Source organism: Nelusetta ayraudi, unplaced genomic scaffold (assembly GCF_046127955.1).
Source record: "Nelusetta ayraudi isolate G7.1 ecotype Tasmania unplaced genomic scaffold, CSIRO-AGI_Nayr_v1 ptg000005l, whole genome shotgun sequence".
NCBI classification, from domain to species: Eukaryota; Metazoa; Chordata; class Actinopteri; order Tetraodontiformes; family Monacanthidae; genus Nelusetta; species Nelusetta ayraudi.
This window is the reverse complement of record NW_027466055.1, coordinates 8701171-8720000: the sequence shown is the minus strand read 5'-3', so window position 1 is coordinate 8720000 and position 18830 is coordinate 8701171. Positions and strand designations below refer to the sequence as shown.

The 18830-nt window shown below is 46.8% G+C and overlaps 1 protein-coding gene across 1 annotated transcript in view; it reads left to right on the top strand.

Moving 5' to 3' along the window:
- slit3 (slit homolog 3 (Drosophila)) overlaps positions 1–18830 on the top strand; it is a 206616-nt gene that overhangs the window by 158756 nt on the left and 29030 nt on the right. Inside the window, exons 12-22 of the mRNA XM_076012328.1 lie at positions 255–326; positions 2070–2213; positions 2859–3022; positions 6099–6249; positions 8216–8290; positions 9204–9347; positions 10237–10380; positions 12455–12618; positions 16400–16532; positions 18152–18220; positions 18366–18437. Of these exons, the coding sequence (XP_075868443.1) occupies positions 255–326; positions 2070–2213; positions 2859–3022; positions 6099–6249; positions 8216–8290; positions 9204–9347; positions 10237–10380; positions 12455–12618; positions 16400–16532; positions 18152–18220; positions 18366–18437 (1332 nt within the window). The remainder of the gene's footprint in view (positions 1–254; positions 327–2069; positions 2214–2858; positions 3023–6098; positions 6250–8215; positions 8291–9203; positions 9348–10236; positions 10381–12454; positions 12619–16399; positions 16533–18151; positions 18221–18365; positions 18438–18830) is intronic.

Here is an 18830-nt window from a genome sequence, read left to right as displayed (position 1 = left end):
TGAGATTAGAACAAACATGTTGATGCAGTCTGGTAAACAGAGTTTGAATGGTGGCCGCAGTCCTTCCACCGCTTCCTCCCTGGACCTGCAACCTGATGGGTTAATACAGCGGCCGACGGCAGAATGCGCGGACGTGCTTGTCTTTCCTCGGGGGCGCCGCTGTGCACCGCACTCCGCACGAGTCCCGGTGGGTGTAAGCGGGGGCCATTTAAACTATGTGACCTAAATTATCTTGTTTTGTCTCTCCTGGGCAGGGTGTTGTACGGCAACAAGATCACAGAGCTGCCCAAGGGATTGTTTGATGGACTGGTTTCCCTGCAGCTACTGTAAGTACTTCTTGGTGTTCTTTTGTCTCCACCTGCCCGACTGCCTGTGTGCGTGTGTGTGTGTGTGTGTGTGTGTGTGTGTGTGTGTGTGTGTGTGTGTGTGTGTGTGTGTGTGTGTGTGTGTGTGTGTGTGTGTGTGTGTGCGTGCCTCCCCACGGTACACCGCCACCATGCATTATTCAAGAAAGCAAAGGATGCCCAAAATTAGATGGGGGATAAACTTCTCAGAAAGCACTTTATTGCTTTGCTTGGATCTCCATCTTGCAACCTGACCAAACTACAAAAGACAGTTGTCAAACTACTACTCTCCCCTCACATTTGCACATCCCATCCATCCATCCATCCATCCATCCATCCATCCATCCATGCATGCTCTATCCAAGCTTCTCCAGCACTCGTGGTGACTGAGGTGTTGCTGGAGTCCACACCAGCTGTATTGGGATGAAGCGTTACACCCTCGCCAGTTTATCACAGGGCCACACGGAGAGAGAAGCAGTCGCAGTCCACATTCACACCTCGAGATCTCAGTTGGCCTAATGTGCATATCTTTGGAGGATGAGAGGAAATTAAATTAATTGATTCCTTTGAGTGAAGACTTGATTTTACAGGATGTATGCGGCTTCACTGCCCTGCTGTGAAAAATAAACACACACACACACACACAGTAAAGAAAATGCAGCTCTAACACAATAAGTACACGGCGCTTCGACTCTTTTGAATTTCAACAATGGTGGATGATTCATGATGACATCAGCAGTTTCTACAAAACGCATAGCACAACACTTTAAAAAGTAAAAAACAGCAAAATTCAGAAAGCCTTGAAGTAATTTGCCAATACAAAGTTGTACACTTCTAAAGTTTCCTTAAAAGAAAATTTCACAGAAAGTCACAGGTGCTTTATTTTTTACAAGACTACGACTACGAATAATTTTGCTTTCTCCAGCGAAGCCAGCTGAACGTCAGCCACCCATCAGAACGCTGTGCTCGCTGCTCGGCAGGGCCGCTAGTCTGCTGGTCGTGTTGTCTCCGCTGCTCTGTTTTGGTGGTTAGTTTTCAAATAATTAGTTCCCCCCTTGCGAGCTGCCTAATGAGGCGCTGACGCGTCGCAGGGCAGCATCGGTGTGTGTGTGTGTGTGTGTGAGTGCAAGTGCAAGCGTGCGTTCACAGGTGTGTAGAGGCTCATTAAGGACGACTTGAGACAATTAAGCCAAGTGGCTGCGCTGGAGTGGAGTTTTCAATAGCGAGAAAAGTCAGGAGAGAGAAAAGTCGGACGGTGTGTTTGAGGATTGAAAAACGGTGGAGAAACGTCCGAGTGGAAGGGCCAAATATCCTGCGAGTGTGAAGTGATGAAAGGATGGAGGAAGACATCGAAGAGCAAGCCGACAATCGCATTTCCCACCTCCCTTGATTTTTTTCCCCCCTCCTCCATCACCTTCACCGAAATCCTGTGTCACTCCGAGTTAAATTCCCACCGTCCACTTTTCACTGTCGCCCTCCATCAGTCTGCCTCCATCCATCCCCAGTGTTTTCCCCCTCCATCCTTTCCCATCACCATTTGCAATGCCGACGAGATCAAGATATCACCCCCTGATCACTGACCGCAGAAAGGGAAGAGAGGATTTGCCACGCAGCTGTCGTTTTGTTTTTGCAGGTGTCTTCGATGCAGGTGTTATGAGTCCGAGTTGCAGAAAAACATTTTTTTTTTTTTTTCAAAGATCCCTGTTGTTCTTCTTCTTCTTCCAGGCTGCTGAACGCCAATAAAATCAACTGTTTGAGGGTCAACACCTTCCAGGACCTGCAGAACCTCAACCTGCTGTCGCTGTACGATAACAAGCTGCAAACTATCAGCAAAGGCCTCTTCGCCCCCCTGCGCGCCATCAAGACCCTGTGAGTAGAGCAACATTTACTGGATTTTTATTTTATTTTTTTTAAAGGTATTTTTAAAATAAATGTGCACTCTTAAAAACAATAGACCGAGCACTGACCTCGTGGCGGCGTCATTATGGCTGCGACTGCTGGATTTCCTGAACACTTATTTAAATGCTTTACTATTTAAATGCCGGTGAAATAAAGTTTTAGTTCCATATTGTAAAAAATGTAGTCACAGGCTGATCATGAAAGTCGCTCCTTTGCTCCTTTGGCTTCCTCAAAATGTGCGCTAGAAAAACACCTAGCTTTGGAAATGGCCCCTTTGTGATGTCACAAAGAGCACCAACACCCCAAGCCTGGTGTTAGAATCCCCTTTTTTTTTTTTTGCCCCCTTCCAAACATGAGGAAAGACGTAAAGAAAAGCGAGAGTTTCGGCAGGAGGCTGTAAACAGAAAGCTAAATGCTTTTTTGTGTTTTCTTCTCGACAAATAATTGATCTTGCCAAACAAAACAAGTCCATTTTTGTCCATTAACGACAGAACTTTGTTTTAAATTTTTGGATTTAAGTTAATCGCAATCATCCTCAGTTCACAGTCGGACTTCCTGTTTCCGTTCCCACCACCCACTCTCCGCCTCCCGTCTCCCCTTTGTCTCCCTCGCCAGCCACCTGGCCCAGAACCCCTTCATGTGCGACTGCCACCTCAAGTGGCTGGCCGACTACCTGTTCGACAACCCCATCGAGACCAGCGGCGCCCGCTGCAGCCACCCGCGGCGCCTCGCCAACAAGCGCATCAGCCAGGTCAAAGGCAAAAAGTTCCGGTGCACAGGTGAGCAAGAAGGCCGGAGCACCTGCAGACACGACGCTCAGGCTGCCTTCAGGCTGCACGGGGCAAAGCTTTAGATATTTTTTTTTTTTTTAAAAGCTCTTCTCATCGACCTCTTGCCTGCCGGTATCTGTTGCCATTTGCACTCCTCTGTTGCTACGGTGAATGAATTTTTTTAAAACACCCTCGCAGGCATTTCACTCGCTGTATGTTTTAAAGTGGTTTTAAGTCGATAATTGGTTTAGCATTAATTCTAGCATTCACTCTGGTCTTGCACTAAAAGGGATGGCAATAATGGTGCTTTTCAATTATCTCAAGCGGAATAAAACTGCTTCCTTTTTCTTCCTCAACTACCTGCGGCAACTCACTTCTGTTACAAATGACCGGGGGGGAAGGTACTGGTATCACAAAATAATGGCACATGCATGGGGGGGGGAGGTACTGGTATCACAAAATAATGGCACATGCATGATGGCCTGCTAGTGTTTTCCAACTCGTTGCGCTTAGCGCACTCCTGCAGTTGATGTTTAGCGAGGCGGCGAGTGGAGAAAGACAGAGGAAGCACAACTCGAGCCTTCAACTTCAAAACAAAATCACGGAAGCCTGCTTGTACACGCTGAGGGCTTTTATCCAGAGTGCTTTTCGTTGCACCGGGAGCACGCGGCGCAGCTCTCGACGCTAATGTTTGCGCTCCGCTCGTGAAGCTAATCGCCGTAAGTAGATTATGGAGGCTCCTGAACTCTGGTCATGGCGACGCTCTCTGCTTCCGCCCTTCCTGTCTGCAGTCCCATGCCTCTCCCTACATCTATTCCTCCACGGACCTGTGTGGACATTTTTTTGTTTAATGCTCTGAGTGGGCAGTCTTCCCTGCTCCTCTTTTTTTTTATATATATATATATATATATTATTATTCTTTTTTTTTTTTCCCTGTGCGGAGCTGCAGCTGTCTATTGCCTCTCCTGTCCTGTATCCTGGAAACCCACCCTCTTCACCCCGCCCCCCCTTTTGATTGATTGGCGCAGCTCTCCTGTTGCCCCTCCCATCTTCCTCCTCCTGTGTGGACCTGCACTCTGGTTTTTTCGTGCAGCTGTCTCTTGTGCTTGATCTAACCATGTGGCCCCGCCTACTGTGACATCACATGGTTCCGTCAAGCGCCAGGGACCGCCCAGCACACACCCACCTGCCTTCTCCCAGCCAGTCACGCCTCGGGGCAATAAGCAAATTTAGCTTCATTACCCACCGACCGGTGTTTGTTTGCATTTATGTCTCTCTGATGTATGGTTCTATACCTGCGGACGTCGCAGCGCCGCCATGTGATAAATATCTGTAATTTACACTACTCACATGCAGCTTTATCGCCAGCATCCATATTTCACCATGAATTGCAACTGCCAGCTCAGGGTTCTGCTGCATTTTTATGACTCTGCCCCTACATCCGTGTTGTTTACCCCCACGAGCTGGAAATAAAATTGATGTTTTTGTTTGCGTTCGAAAATCCATAAAGAAAAAGTATTGTGAACCTGCATATGTTTTACCACTTTTCTCTATTTCAGTAATAAAAAAGACTTAGCATCTCTGAGCATTTGTTTTGTATTTTCATAGAAGTACTTACTCTATGTGTCTAAATGATAAGTCTAAATGCTCAGAGATCATTGCAAGCATCACTGTCAGGTTAGCAGTTTGCATATGCAAACAGTTAGCGTTGTCATAATGCTACAAAAGGCTAGTCTGTGCACTGGTCGTCCCCCACATCTTTGTGCCAAAAAATCTGGAGTTGTGGAGACTTGTTAGCACTGAAACAGTGACAATCCTTCAGGGCAGCCATTCGAAAAGTAGCCGCCTTCATATCAGGTCAAAAAAAACCTACACTGGTACTACCCTGGTTTCTGTGAAACGTTTAGAATCCCTGAAAATCTTGCTGGTCTTAGAATGAGGTTCCTGCAGTGGGAAAGCACAGCAAAGAAGTTCTGCAGGACAACATCACAGAACGAGTATTTAGCCTTTGTCGCAATGCTAACTGCTGCTCTTCACGCTTGAAGCAGTCTTTTGTTTGTTTTTTTCTTTCCCAAGTTTAAGTTTAGCTTAAACTTTAACATATTTTTGTGTTCTGTCTGCTACTCAAAGCATTGCTAGCGGCTCAACAAAAGGTAGCATGGCTGTTCTACCTCTACACCTGCCTCTCTCCTCTCAATGACCTCTTTTCTTCTTCTTCAGAAAACCTACAGAGTTCTTCCTCTTTGCTGTTTTCATGCTTTAGCTGCCTCCTCAACTTGTCAACCTTCAAGCGTGATGCTTTTAGTCCAACAGAAGCTAACCGTAGCAAAAAACAAAGCTTTTGAGAGACATTTTGTTGTATCTGTCACAAAGCCGAGCAGATAGCGTGTTAGCCATGAAGGTTGCTTTCGACAAAGACAGCGGAGGCGGGATGAAAGAAGTGGTCGTCGTGCCAGAGCCAGAGCAGCCTGATGGAAGGTTTCACTGACAGAGAGCAGACCGGGGTAGGATGAAAAGACAGAGCGGGAAGACGGCCGTGACTGTAACCGTGAGAGCTGAAAGTCTAGCGGTGGGATGCAAACCAGGTGTAATCTGTGATCTGTCTGCTCGCTGCAAATCTGAATAGCAGAAGTGGGTTTCTGACTCACCTTGCTGGGTAGAGAGAAGAAAAACTGTTTTTTTATGAAAACCGAGTGCAGAGATGTGATTTACTGCAATGACTGCCGCCTCCCCGGTGATAGATGGACTGGTCGCAGTTGACCACCAAACGGCTAATTATGCCCCTAGACATTAGCAGAGAGCTGAAAGTTGAACAGAAGTCACACTTTCCAAACAATTAGGCTCCAACAAGAAAGCGAGTCGGACAGCTTATTGAGCGGCCGTCAGCCGATGATGAACGCGACTCTGCAGCCAATCCAGCATCTCATGTCTTTTTCTCTCTCTCACCTCCATCTCTCTTGTCTCTCCTTCGTCACCTGCTTTTCCTTTTTTTTCTTTTCCTTCCATCATTCCATTCTTTCTACTATGTCGCTCCCACCCCATCACCACCCCTCTGCCCCCCACCCCGCCTCTCTTTCCGCTGCAGGCCAGGAAGACTACCGCAGCCGCCTGAACGGCGAGTGCTTCCAGGACCTGGTGTGTCCGGAGAAATGCCGCTGCGAGGGCACCGTGGTCGACTGCTCCAACCTCAAACTGACCCGCGTACCTGCGCACATCCCCGAACACACCACGGACCTGTAAGTCGTTTGACTTTCCGTCACGGCGCTTCGGGCAACACGCCAGAATCAATCCGCTGCCTCGACTTCGAGTTTCGTCATCTTAACGCTCTGCCACGGCGTTGGAAAGTCTTCCGATGCTCATCGGTTGAACTTCACGGTTTCGCAACTGCCAGATTCCGGTCTTTTATACGACACGGGTGGAAATGTCGAGGCAGCTTGCTGAAAACATGGACACTGTCTAACCCACATTACTTTTCAGATGTTAGGTGGCGAGTTAACAACTCTTGTGCGGCTCACGCTTGCGGCTGTATCAAAACACAAAAAAGCAACTTTGACATTTGATTGAATTTGCTCGAAACTCAAACGATTGCAAAGACGAGAACACTGCTAACACTCAACCAACGCCAAATGCCATGTGCATTCTTAAAAGACGGGGGGGGGGAATCGAGCTTGGGTTAGATGTAGTGAAGCTGTGGTGCTTGTTGGATTTTAAAGGCCCTCAAAAAAAAACCTGTGGGGGGGGGGTTGAAACACAGAAATTTGGCCCCGTGTTGATTCAAAAGTGTCGGCGGCCACAAGAGAAAAAGAAAAGAAAAAAGTGGACTGCCCCACTTTCCTTCCAGCACCTGGCACCTTAATGCATAATCAATCAGCTAACACTCTAACACAGTGGCGCGCGCACAGGAAATTGGAATTCAGCCCGAGGCGAAGTTTTGTTTAATGCCGCTGAATGTTAAAAAATGTAGGTTGCAGGGCTGCAGCCTTTCCGACGCCGTCGCACAGCCCCGCCTCCCCTCCGATGTCACCCCAGTGTGCTCCAGACCTCCCTCGCCCCCCTCTTCCCTCCTCCCCAGTGTGCGAAATACTCATCGATATCCAAGGGGGGCCCCCATCCTATTGATTGTTCCTCAATACCAATCTCTTTCCTCAAAATGCCGCAGGCCTTTAGTAACCTTACAGTATTTCATGGATGCAAGCCAACACAGTGTACGTAACACGTTCACATGCAGTCAAGCTCCGCTTGGCTTACTAAATGGGGGGGGCGGGGGTTGGTGTCTGCTTCCTGTCAGAAACACCAGCTCGCTCTGCGCTTCACGGCCGATCGGACGGCTGATCGGACTCTCTCTCCCGCTTCCACTTTCTCCTTCCTTCCCTCTGACAGTCTCTCAGATTATATTTTCCCCCCCTCAAGCGCACGTGTAATCAGTGGGTTTTTAAAGGCCACAAACAGGAACGCACACACGCACGCGGCCTGCCGTCGTCGGGGGAAATCACGGGTGTTTGCCGGCGAAGCCGAGGGCTCTTATATATTTTCCACCCTTTCCTCGTTTGCCGTCTTTTGTTTTTTGGAGGCGCTCACCAGCGGCGCCCGACGAGACCCCTCGACGTCGTCCTTGAAGTTGTTTGAGAGGCTCCGATCGTTTCCTGAAGGTCCCGCATTTTCACTGGGAGCGAAACCAGTGACCTTTTGACCTTTAAAATAAAAGTGCCCACCCTATTGGAGTGGAGTTTACTTGTACTTTCCTATCCCGCTGTGCAGCTCACTCTCTGTTCTCCTCTCTCTTACACACACACACACACACACACACACACACACACACACACACACAGCGCCTCCTTTTAGCAGCATCCTTTTAGCACAAATTACCTCCATAAAGCAGATGTCTCGCTCGCTCTCTCTCAAGCTGTTTCCCCCCTGACTCTGGGCAGTGCAGCTATTGATGACCGCGTCCAAAAGATTCATTCCTCCTCTTTCCACCCCTTTATCTTCTCCTCCCTACATTTTTCTCCACACTCTTCCTCCCTCCAAAACATAAATGACTTTTATTTTTTTCTAATAACACTCGGGCCAGACTCACCCAACTTGTGAACCTTCCCCGCTGCCATTAACTCCTCGCGCCCGCGCTGCTCTTGGCCCCTCGGAGCCGTTTGTTTCATTAAAAAAACGCTTGACGCCTCTCCTCCGTCTCTGTCTTCCCCGCAGGAGGTTGAACGACAACGACATCGCCATCCTGGAGGCCGCCGGGACGTTTAAGAAGTTGCCCAACTTGAGGAAAATGTGCGTATGCTTTTTCACTAATGCGAGCCGAGTGGAGGAGCAATTAGCAGAGGGCGAAAGGGGAATTATGCCTCATTAAAGCGTGTAAAAAAAATAATAAAATTGCCACTGCACAATTGGTGGAGTGGCTGTGAACAAGCCATGTGATTAGACATCAGTGGGAAGTTTGGAAGGAGCAAATGTCCATATATATATATATATATATATATATATATATATATATATATATATATATATACACTAATACACACACACACTGTGTGTGTGTGTGTGCCTGACTTAGATAGAGGGAGACTGAGCAGCAGAAAGCAGCCGTTGATTTATTGGAGAGGAAATTGCTCACCATCCTGCAGTGTCACTGACAATATAGATTGGCCAGCGCTCATTTCCATTTTCCTCCTCTCTTTCTCTCTCTCTCTCTCTCTCTCTCTCTCTCTCTCCCCTCCACACCCCTCCGCCTCCTCACTTGAATATTGTACGCATCCTCAAAGTTCTCCGTGCAGCCGTTTGCTCCTCCCTGCCCTCCCCTCCGTTCCGTTTGTCCACCTGCTTTTATTCCTCTTATCTGGCCGTCGATAAGCGGAGAAACGGAGCCCAAAGCCGGCCGCCTCCCGATGGCTATCGCCTCCACTTTAGCGCAGTCTGCGGTGGCGCTCGGCTCTTTTCATTTTAATTTTCTCTCATTGTTTTCCCCGAGAAAGAGCGATAGCATCGCTCCTCTCTGTCGCTGACCTCCCATCTCTTTTAATTTTGCGCGCGCCCGCGTGTGGAAGTTAAGATAAAAGAGACGCGTTCGTCCGCTGAGCGTGATTGATTATCGCAATTTAACAGAGAATATTGGATTTTTATACCGCCTGTGCAAACTTTCCATATACGAGTGTGTTTTAATAACTATTTTTATTTTATTTTGCAGCAACCTGAGCAACAACAAGCTGAAGGACATCCGTGAAGGTGCTTTCGACGGAGCGGGCGAAGTCCTGGAGCTGCTCTTGACTGGAAACAAGCTGACTGGAATCCAGGGCCGCATGTTCCGAGGCCTCGGCGGCCTGAAAACCCTGTGAGTGCCGTCGCGTGAAAATGTGTTAATATGTGCAGTCAAGTAGCGGATACAGTAAATGCACAAAACGGGAAAAAAGACAGAATCAGTCAGAAATCATGAAATCCAACAAACCCAAAGTCGGTTTTGCGTTATTGATGCAACAGCAGCTGTTAACCACAACTGATGATTAATAGTGATAAAGGTTGAATTTGCATTCCAGCTTCATGCATAAAACAAAGGCCATCAGTGATCAGCGTCTACCATCAAGTAGACTTTGGCCAACTCTCTCGTCCCGAAACTTGAGAGACCTGCTCTGTTTACTCACTCATCCTGAAATCAAGGCTAATGGCATGTTGTTGTTCCTCTAATTTGGGAGCCCTCCATAAATAATCCAGCGTCCAATTAGAGGCTTGCAAAATCTCGGGGGCCGATGTCGTCTGCGCACGCCGGCTAATGACTGGCTAATGCTATCATGTATATTTATGCCGCCGATTGACTCCCTAATGGCATCATGGCTGTCTCTGTATTATGTTAAGGGGCTTCCTGCTCCAGTAATTGCCGGGCTAACCTCGTTAGCCTGTCCCAGAGATAGCTAATGCTAACTAACTGAGTTAGCCGGGCCCCGCATGGCTACATGTCTGAAGCTAATGTCATAAAGCAGCCTCTGTCATGGTCCTCTTGTGGGGGTCTGGTTCGAATTTACTCCTCCTCCTCCTCTGCTCCCCGTTTTATCTTTAATCTGAGTGCTGGCTGGTCCGGCCCTTTTATCTTGCCTTTCTTCCTCTGGTGCAAAAAAAAAAAAAGATAATAATTTCAAGGCAAGAACTGCAGAGTCGAACCAAATGCTTTTATTCACCACATGTTTGTTTTTGTTTTGTTTTGTTGTTGGGTTTTTTTTCCTCACCAGAATGCTGCGGAGCAACCAGATCACCTGCATCGACAACGGCACCTTCACCGGCCTGAGCTCCGTCCGTCTGCTGTCACTCTACGACAACAAGATCTCCAGCATCGCTCCCGGATCCTTCGCCACCCTGCACTCCCTCTCTACCATGTAAGCAGCGCCTCGTCCTTTTCCTTTTTTTCGACACTTGGGACCATAAAAATTAACCCTCGCTCCTTGGCATCGTTTTATAATCTCCATCTCTGCCTTCATTCACTCCTGCTGCGCGCACACACACACACACACACACACACGCTCGCTCGCTCACATGTTGCTTTGAGGACGCTGTGCTCTCCTCCTCATCCTCCTGCTGTCCGTCATTATCGACTGGCTGCGTCTGCATCCCTGGACATTTGTTATCAAAGCTAAATTTATCTCAGCATCTGTGCTACTCCTGCACACACACACACACACACACACACACACACACACACACACACACACACACACACACACACAGTGCAGATGCCGTGCTTATCTGCACCGACATGTGCACACCTGCTGCATCTACACAGAAATTCTATGGCGTTTTTTCCCTCTTTTCAAAGGACAGCCAGGCCCGAGTCACCACTCGTGCGTGTTTCCTTCCAACCGTCTGAATATAGACAATGTAAATAATAGATTTTTCATTTTTTTAACCTCAATAAAACATTACTGGTTGACTTTCCTCCCCCCCCGATCCCCTTCTGTGCCAAGAACATGCAGCTGTGTGTGGAGCCAAGCACACAGTCTCCCGACATCCTCTTGGCTCTGTTTGCCTCTTTTGTTCCAAGCTGCCCCGTATTATTTTTTTTTGTACTTTTTTTTTTTTTTTTGCCTCTGCACCTTCTTCCTAGTCCTGTGTCCTGCCGTGTAGCTGTCATCTTTCATTCATGTCTTCCGGTGGGGAGTGGAAGTCAGGGAGGAAGAAAGCTGGGATGGATGTGAACACTGACTGGAACTGTCTGCTTGACTCCCGTGTTTCTCTTCCACTTCACTTTTTTTGTTGTCAATCAGTCAGTCAGCCAATCAGTCATTAAATCAATTTATCAATCAATCAGTCAACTGGCACCCTCCTCCTGCTCTTTGTCTCCAAAACAAAATGATTCCTGTTCGCTGCTTCCTGCTCTCAACTCCTTCCAGCAACTTCTTTGTCGCTACCTTGGTTTCATCATTATTATTATTAATATTTAGCTTTTTTTCGTGTCACGCTCCTCCAAACGAATTAGCTCTCCCTGTTTCCAACATCGGTCTCGATTTTAATCCCTTGTTTCCCAACAGGGCTCGTCCATTTAATTAAAAGATTAACACTCTTGGCAGGAAGGAAGGGATTTAGCTTCAGGTCCGGCTGACGCGAGGCGAGGTCGAGTCATTACAAGGAAATGAGAGGAAAAAAACGCGGCCTGTTTCGCGGCAGTGCGCTATTAACAATGTAACACGACAACAACGTGCAGTGAGAGCGGACGTATAGAGTTCTCCTGCCTCATTGCACAAACCGCGAATAGAACTCCGCCTCTGAAGGTCCTTGGCCGGCTGCTGCTTCTTGTCTGCTCGTCTGTCCTGTTCCTGCTGTAGCCGCTCATCCAGTGTTCACTTTAAATATAGTTTGGCATCAATATTTCATGAGGAGAGCGGCGAGAGCCAATGAGATTCAATGAAGGGCGATCAGAGACCTTTCCTCTCTCTTCTCGCTGCGTCTCTGGTGGATTTTGCCAAATGATGACCTTTTTTTTTTCTTTGTCTGTCTTTTCTTTTCTTTCTTTTATCCAACTCTGCTCCTTTTCATTTGAATTCACGAATGTGCACCGCTGAGCAGAAAAGAAGATGGTGTTGTGTTTACGTGCTGCAGGTTACAAAAAGGTCTTCTATAAATTATTAGGGGAGCTTTTGTGTTTTTTGTTTTTTTTAATGCCTCATCCATCTCTATTTTTGTCTCTTCATCTCCCTCTGTTGTTGCTAGAAACAGAGCCGTTCTCTGATTTGGTGCAGGTCGAGCCCTCAGGTGCCCTTCAATCAACCGTCTCATTCTTGAATCAGTAGTTTTACCCATGAGAGAAAACACACCCCCTTTTTTTTTCCTCCCTGAGAGATTTTAGCCATCGTCCACCTGCTCCCCCACTTACACCTCTGCTGGTTTTGCTGAACGTCAACCCTGTTTTGTTTTTTTTGGGGCTAATTTCCACACTCTCCTCTCTGATTTTCCCAGCAACCTTCTGTCCAACCCGTACGTGTGCGACTGTCACCTGGCCTGGCTGGGTCAGTGGCTGAAGAAGACCAGGGTGGTCAGTGGAAACCCTCGCTGCCAGAAACCCGCCTTCCTGAAGGAGATCCCCATCCAGGACGTGGCCGCGCCGGACTTCACGTGTGACAGTAAGTCACTGCCCTGCGCCTGTTTGTGTTGGCACCGCCTACACCGACTAGCCGAAGGTCCTGAACTGCTCTGGCTTTAATAGGAAGAAAAAAAAAGTAATTGGTTCTTTTCCATCCATCATCTTTGACTGAACACAAGTTTTTTTTTACTCTCCTCCCTCAGTTCCAACTTGTTTACTCACACAATTAATCATCCAAGAAAAATGTGTTGAACCCTTTAAGCGCTTCGCTGACAGCTTCAAACAAAACATTGCCTAATTTCCTGCTGTTAAAATGAACAAAATAAGTTAAGGATGGACTTCTGGGGGGTCACTGAAGACTTAGAGGGACATGTTATTGCTTAAAACCATCCATGTATTGTGTATTTACCTTTTAGGTTCTGGTCACATGACCTCCTATTTCCTACTGTCTGCAAAGAGTCACTTGCGAGTTTTGCAAAACATAACATTCTCCCCACATGGACGTGTTCCACTGACCGGAAAACTTGTTTCGCTGTACTCAGGCAGGCATCGACAGTCTGGAAACACATTGCTGTTAGAAAACATTGGTGAAGTGATTTTTGCATTATACGCGACGTTCGATTCCAGCCGAGTGTCCCGCAGAGCAATTTTTGCTGTCATCGCTGCGAGGCTCCAGGTGTTGGAGCTCCTGTGGTCGTCGCCCGACCGGGCTGAGCTCCCGTGTCCAGATTGTTCTCCTCTCGCGAGGGTCTCGGCAAGTTTCCCACACAGCGAAATCCAAAGTCTGCCTCCATCCGCCTCTTAGGTCAGCAGATACGCGCATAAATTTACATCCTCGGAGGGGTTTAGCGAGGACAAAATGATCCCAAAGTGGCAAACAGCAGCCGCAGATGACTTCAGCATGTGGGGTTTTTTTTTGCAGTGACGCTGCCGTTACCACAATCCTGCCGGGCCGATTGTGGCCGAGGAACTCTGGCTCGGCTGCCAAGTGTGACGGCATCGCCAGTGTGCGCCTGGCCCAGCCGTTTATTACGTCTGTTTTTTTTGTTGTTTTTTTTCTCCCCACTTTCTTAAAAGGCTTCAAACTCTGTGTTGATAATTTTCCTGTCCAATCCCGCTCCCCAAACCCCTCCTTTCGAGGTTGAATACGTTTTTTTTTTTCATTTCCTGTAGCCGTGCTGCAACCACTTGGCTCAAACAAGGAAGCTATTAAGATATTATCGGATCTGAATATTCATTTCTTTTTATCTGACACACTTTTTATGGAAACACACACACACACACACACACACACACACACACACACACACACACACACACAGTCCTACTTAAAAAGTCACTTAGCTGCGGAAAAACAGTCCAAACAGCTTATTTAAAATAAATCACTTCAGGTTGTTTCCTTATGTGCAGCCAAGAAATTCATTAATTCTTTTTATCTTGCGTGCAAACAGTGTTCTGTTTTATTCTATTTCATCGCATCACTTTCATCAAGCCAGATGAATTTGGCACAAAATGGACCTTAGAGTCCTTAAATTACATTTCAGGCTGAGATTCACGGCACGCAAATCAACAAACAACCAACCTGATGTGCCAGATGGAAGCTTTCCTAAAAACTCTGGGCTCGTCTCAAGTATCCATCTGGTCAAGAGCCCATAAAAGGTATTTGGAAAGAGGAGGGAAAATGGATGGAGGGTGACGGCATGAATCTTCTGTCCTTCACAAGCAAACCAAACGTTCACTTTCACTACTTTCACTGCCAGTTTAGCCAGGTGGCTCCGACGGAACGTTTCCGATTGTCAGGAATCACATCATGAGGCGCAACACCAACACCCTGGCACACTGTTGCACAGTCAAATATTTAAAAAAAAGAAAATGCCATTGCATTAAAAAAAAATGCTGATAACAACTAAAAACTCCATGCTACAATTATCTAATTGCCTCTAAGTCATCTATTCTGTCGTTTATTTCATGTATACTGCAGCAGTTTTTTTCTGGTTTTCTCAAAACTGGAAGCTGATTGGTTGTAGAATCTTAAAAAACAAAAAAATAGTGCTTGCTTTCGCAGGCGGCTGAGATGTATGTGCACGATTTCCAGCTCTCAGTGGCTTTCGTGTTTCTTCTTCCCAGGATTTCAAGCCATACTGCAGCAGCTACCTCCTTGCTTTGTCGCAAATAAAATGAAGCCGGTTGGAAAGGCGATCATGAAACTGATTAAAAACACGTTCTTTTCCAGCTTTTGCAAGTTGGATCTGCCAGATGTTACAATTCTCTGCTCTCAAGTTACTGTACAACACTCCAAGGACGCAGAAATCGAAAAAAGAGAGACACAAAACATATGTAAACAAATTTACCAGAATCCATATGTCCCGGCTCTTAATAGGTGAGCGAAATGGCCGCTGAGTTGCCTGCAGGCAGCCGCGGGGAAACGTAAAGTTAATTGAATTTGTGGGGAGATGGTTTCGCGCACATTTCGACGTCGGTTTAATCAGCCAAGTGCAGACCGGCCGGCCCTCGGCCTCGCCTCCCTGTGGAGCCATCGGCTGTGCATCACGCTAACCCACACATGTAGACTCTATTACACAGGTGTGCAACCACTGACCTTGCCATTAGAATAGTTGAGAAATAATAACATATCAAACCATGGGAGGGGGAACTGACTGAGTTACATGCAAATGTCTGCACACAAGTAAGTTGCATGTTGCATGCTGGGAAAAAAAAAAAAAACAACTAATATGAACCAAATTGTTATTTTTAATGCCAAACATGCATTCTATACACACATACACACACAAATATACACTCAGACTGCAGTTGTGTTATGTTTGGCTGAGTCTCCAGCCTTCATTATCCCTCATTATTTATTTATTTTAGTTGTTGTTTTTTTTTTGTTTTTTTTTACCTCCGTCTGTATCACTACTAGAACCACAGCTCCAGCTCCAGCTTCAGCTCGGCTGCTACAAACACTGTGGCAGCAACACACTAAAGCTGTGTGTGTTCTTTTCTGCTCTCGGTCGGGTAAATGAGCAGCCGGGCCAAGAGCAACACCACAGTCTGGGATCCTTCTGATCTCTGACAAGTAAATAGTGTCACGTCGTTTGCATGTCTCTTCTTTCCTGGAGTGAGTACTCTAAATACACAGTGATTCAAAATTCAGTTCAAGTCAAAGCGCAGCGCTCCTTGTTTTGCCACACCGCAAACCCAACACAACTTACTCTGCGGTCGTCAGGAATCACGTGAGGTCGTTTTGAATGTTTTTGTCCATTTTGCTGGGTTGGCATATGTTCAAGTTTCTTCTACAATCTCCCCGTTGAACAGTGCTTGGATAGACAGTTGCCCTCTGTGGCCGCTTGATTAGTTTAAACGTTCAGCCAACCGTCTCTGGGGTTTGCAGAGAATGGTCCCAAAAAGTGGAAAATAAGAAGTTGATGATGACTTGTTTGTTGTCAGGGGTCAGAGGTCAGAATGAGAGGACAGGTTGGAGACCCCAGAGAGGCAACAGTTAAAGTAGTAGTCGTAGTAGTAGTAGTAGTAGTAGTAGTAGTAGTAGTAAATCAAACAAGCACTGGTTAATGCTGAGGTTCTGCTGAGTGGCATCTCTGAACGCACAGCACGTCCAATATTTACCAATCCTTGTCTGCTGTGGTGCAGGTGAGAATTTGCTAGAAATTGAGTTGCACACCAGGTTGCGGTAGTTCGCTCTGCATTTGTCTGTTGCCGTGTGTTCTCTGCGTCTCCCTCCTCTCTCCGCTCACTCACTCACTCTCTCTATCCCTCTCTCGCCCCTCCTTCTCTCCCTCTCTCTCTCTCTCTCTCTCTCTCAGGTGTGGAGGATAACGGCTGCCTCCCTGCGTCCGGCTGTCCCGACGTCTGCTCGTGCTCCGACAGCGTGGTGCGCTGCAGCAACAGAGGGCTGCACTCTCTGCCCAAGGGCATTCCCAAGGACACCACCGAGCTGTGAGTCACGTGCACTCGCGAGCACACGCGCAATCCGCGCACGCTGCGACGGCCATTTGTGTCGATGCAAATTCTCAAGCGAGCACCCGCAGTCGCGCTCACACACACACACACACACACACACACACACACACGTCGCTGCTGCTGCTGCAGTGCAATATTGATGACAGCAGTTTGCCCTCTGCAGCCCGAGGAGCTTGCTTGCTTGCGTGCGTGCGTGCGCGCACACTCCCTCACACGCTCCTCTCTCCCTGATTTGAGAGGTTTATAGCCAAAGGCAGGATCGCAGGTATTTGTTTGTTTACGTCGTTGTTTGGCTGTTGATGTCATAAATCTGCAGGGGCCCTTCAGATGTTTAAACAAAGCCCAGTTAAATGGCGTCGAACAACGCTGGCAGGAAGAGGCAGAAATATGGCCACGACAGCGGCGGATTCAAGAAAACTGTCCTTGGGTTGTTTTAATTAGAAATATTTCCTGATTTTTCATTCATTACAACAATAATTCCAGAGAGGAATAAAAAAATCAGTTTCACTTTTAAAACTCCGCCAATTATTTTTAAAGTTTTACTACTAAACATTATTTAACATTTAAATGAACAATAAAAGTAAATCATTTCTCTTCATTTAAAATCTTTTTTAACTGTTAAAAAAATATATATTTTCATATTTCCTGTTATGTCATATCATTTTGTCTTTAAGCAAGTGGCAAACACTCTTATGAAGACCCCTTAATCTGTGTAATGTCCCTTTAAAGTAAACGGTGAACATGGTTTCAGAAATGGGAAAAGTTAGACAGAAGTAGCAACAACATCTCAGGTAGCTTCCGTATCAGAAACGCAGACCCCCCTCCTCCCACCCTGCTGTGGACTGGGCGCCACCATGCAGGGTCAATAGCAGTGATTAGGTATTGATCAGGCCTAAGAAGACACTCCATCATGCTGTCCACATGACCTACTTTTGACCTGAGAAAGAGTGGGAGGAGCCCAGAGCCGCGGCACATCAAATGTGCCTGCATGTGTGTCGCGTTATTGGTGAACTTGTGTTTTTTTTCTGTCTCAAAGATCAAACAGGCAGTGCAATTATTAATTGCTTTAGAGATATTATTCAGATAAACTGATTTGACATGAATTTTTTTTTAGAGGAATTTCCGTCACAATGATTGGATTGTCAGCTTGGCCAGCTAGCTACAGATTAAGGTTTCTTGCTAACTCGCAGCAGCTCACTTTGAGTTGAATTTAAGTCTTGAAGGAGCCCATCATGAGTAAAGTGAAAACCTGTTTGTTTTCATAACCTATCTTTTCACCATTCTTTGTTGATCTCTTATTGTGAAAAAAATGCCCACCCATTCAAGATAAAACAGTTACTACTGCTGCGTCCATGCTAATCGCTTTAGCAGCAGCTAAGCTAGCTGTCATCACAACTCAAAACAAGCTGATTTCTTGTGAAATAATTAAAAAATTGAATTCAGGTTTATGATCTGCTGCCCAAAGTTACCTTTTTCCTCCAGCCAATGGAACGCTTTTTATTTATTTTCTTTTTTTTTTAGCTGTTCCACCGTGCTAGCATCCCACCGCTGCATGTAATACCCAGTCCCATTAACAGAGTCCCTTTTTCTTGCAGATACTTGGAGGGTAACATGCTGACATCTGTGCCCAAGGAGCTGGCAGCCCTGAAGCAGCTGTCGCTGGTGTACGTAGCTCTCGTTTGACCTTGAACAGAGTGAGCGTCTCGGGCCTCCCAGTGCAGGCGGCCGAGACGCCGAGCATGCATATATGCAGAGGGTTCTGCTGTTTGTTTGTCCGTGTGCGCTGACCGTGCGTTTGCATCCACGCAGGGATCTGAGCAACAACAGCATCAGCACGTTGGCTCCGTTCACCTTCAGCAACATGACGCAACTCGCCACACTGTAAGTTACCATTAGGGTCATACTTAGATCATGTGCATATGTGCGTGTTTCTTTTTGTTGGTTTTGGTGTTTGCTTTTAAAGCAACGAGTTTGTTTCCACTCGTTTGCTACTCGGGGAATCATTCTTGACGGGTCTCAGCGGGTTGAGCAATTGTTTTCCTTCCTTCCTTCTGATCATCCGCCCCCGTTGAATACCTGAGCCGGGTTTCAAGTTGTTTTTCGAAGAAACTCCCAGTTTGATTTTTTTGTTTTGTTTTTTTGTTTTCCCTCCCAGACATTTTAAATGAAATTTGAAAAAGTGGCAGCAGAGGGCGTGTCTGTCGCCCGGAGCGCCTTCATCCGCTGATCTATTGCCAGCATAGTAACTCGAAAATGTGAGGATCGTCTCGGCAA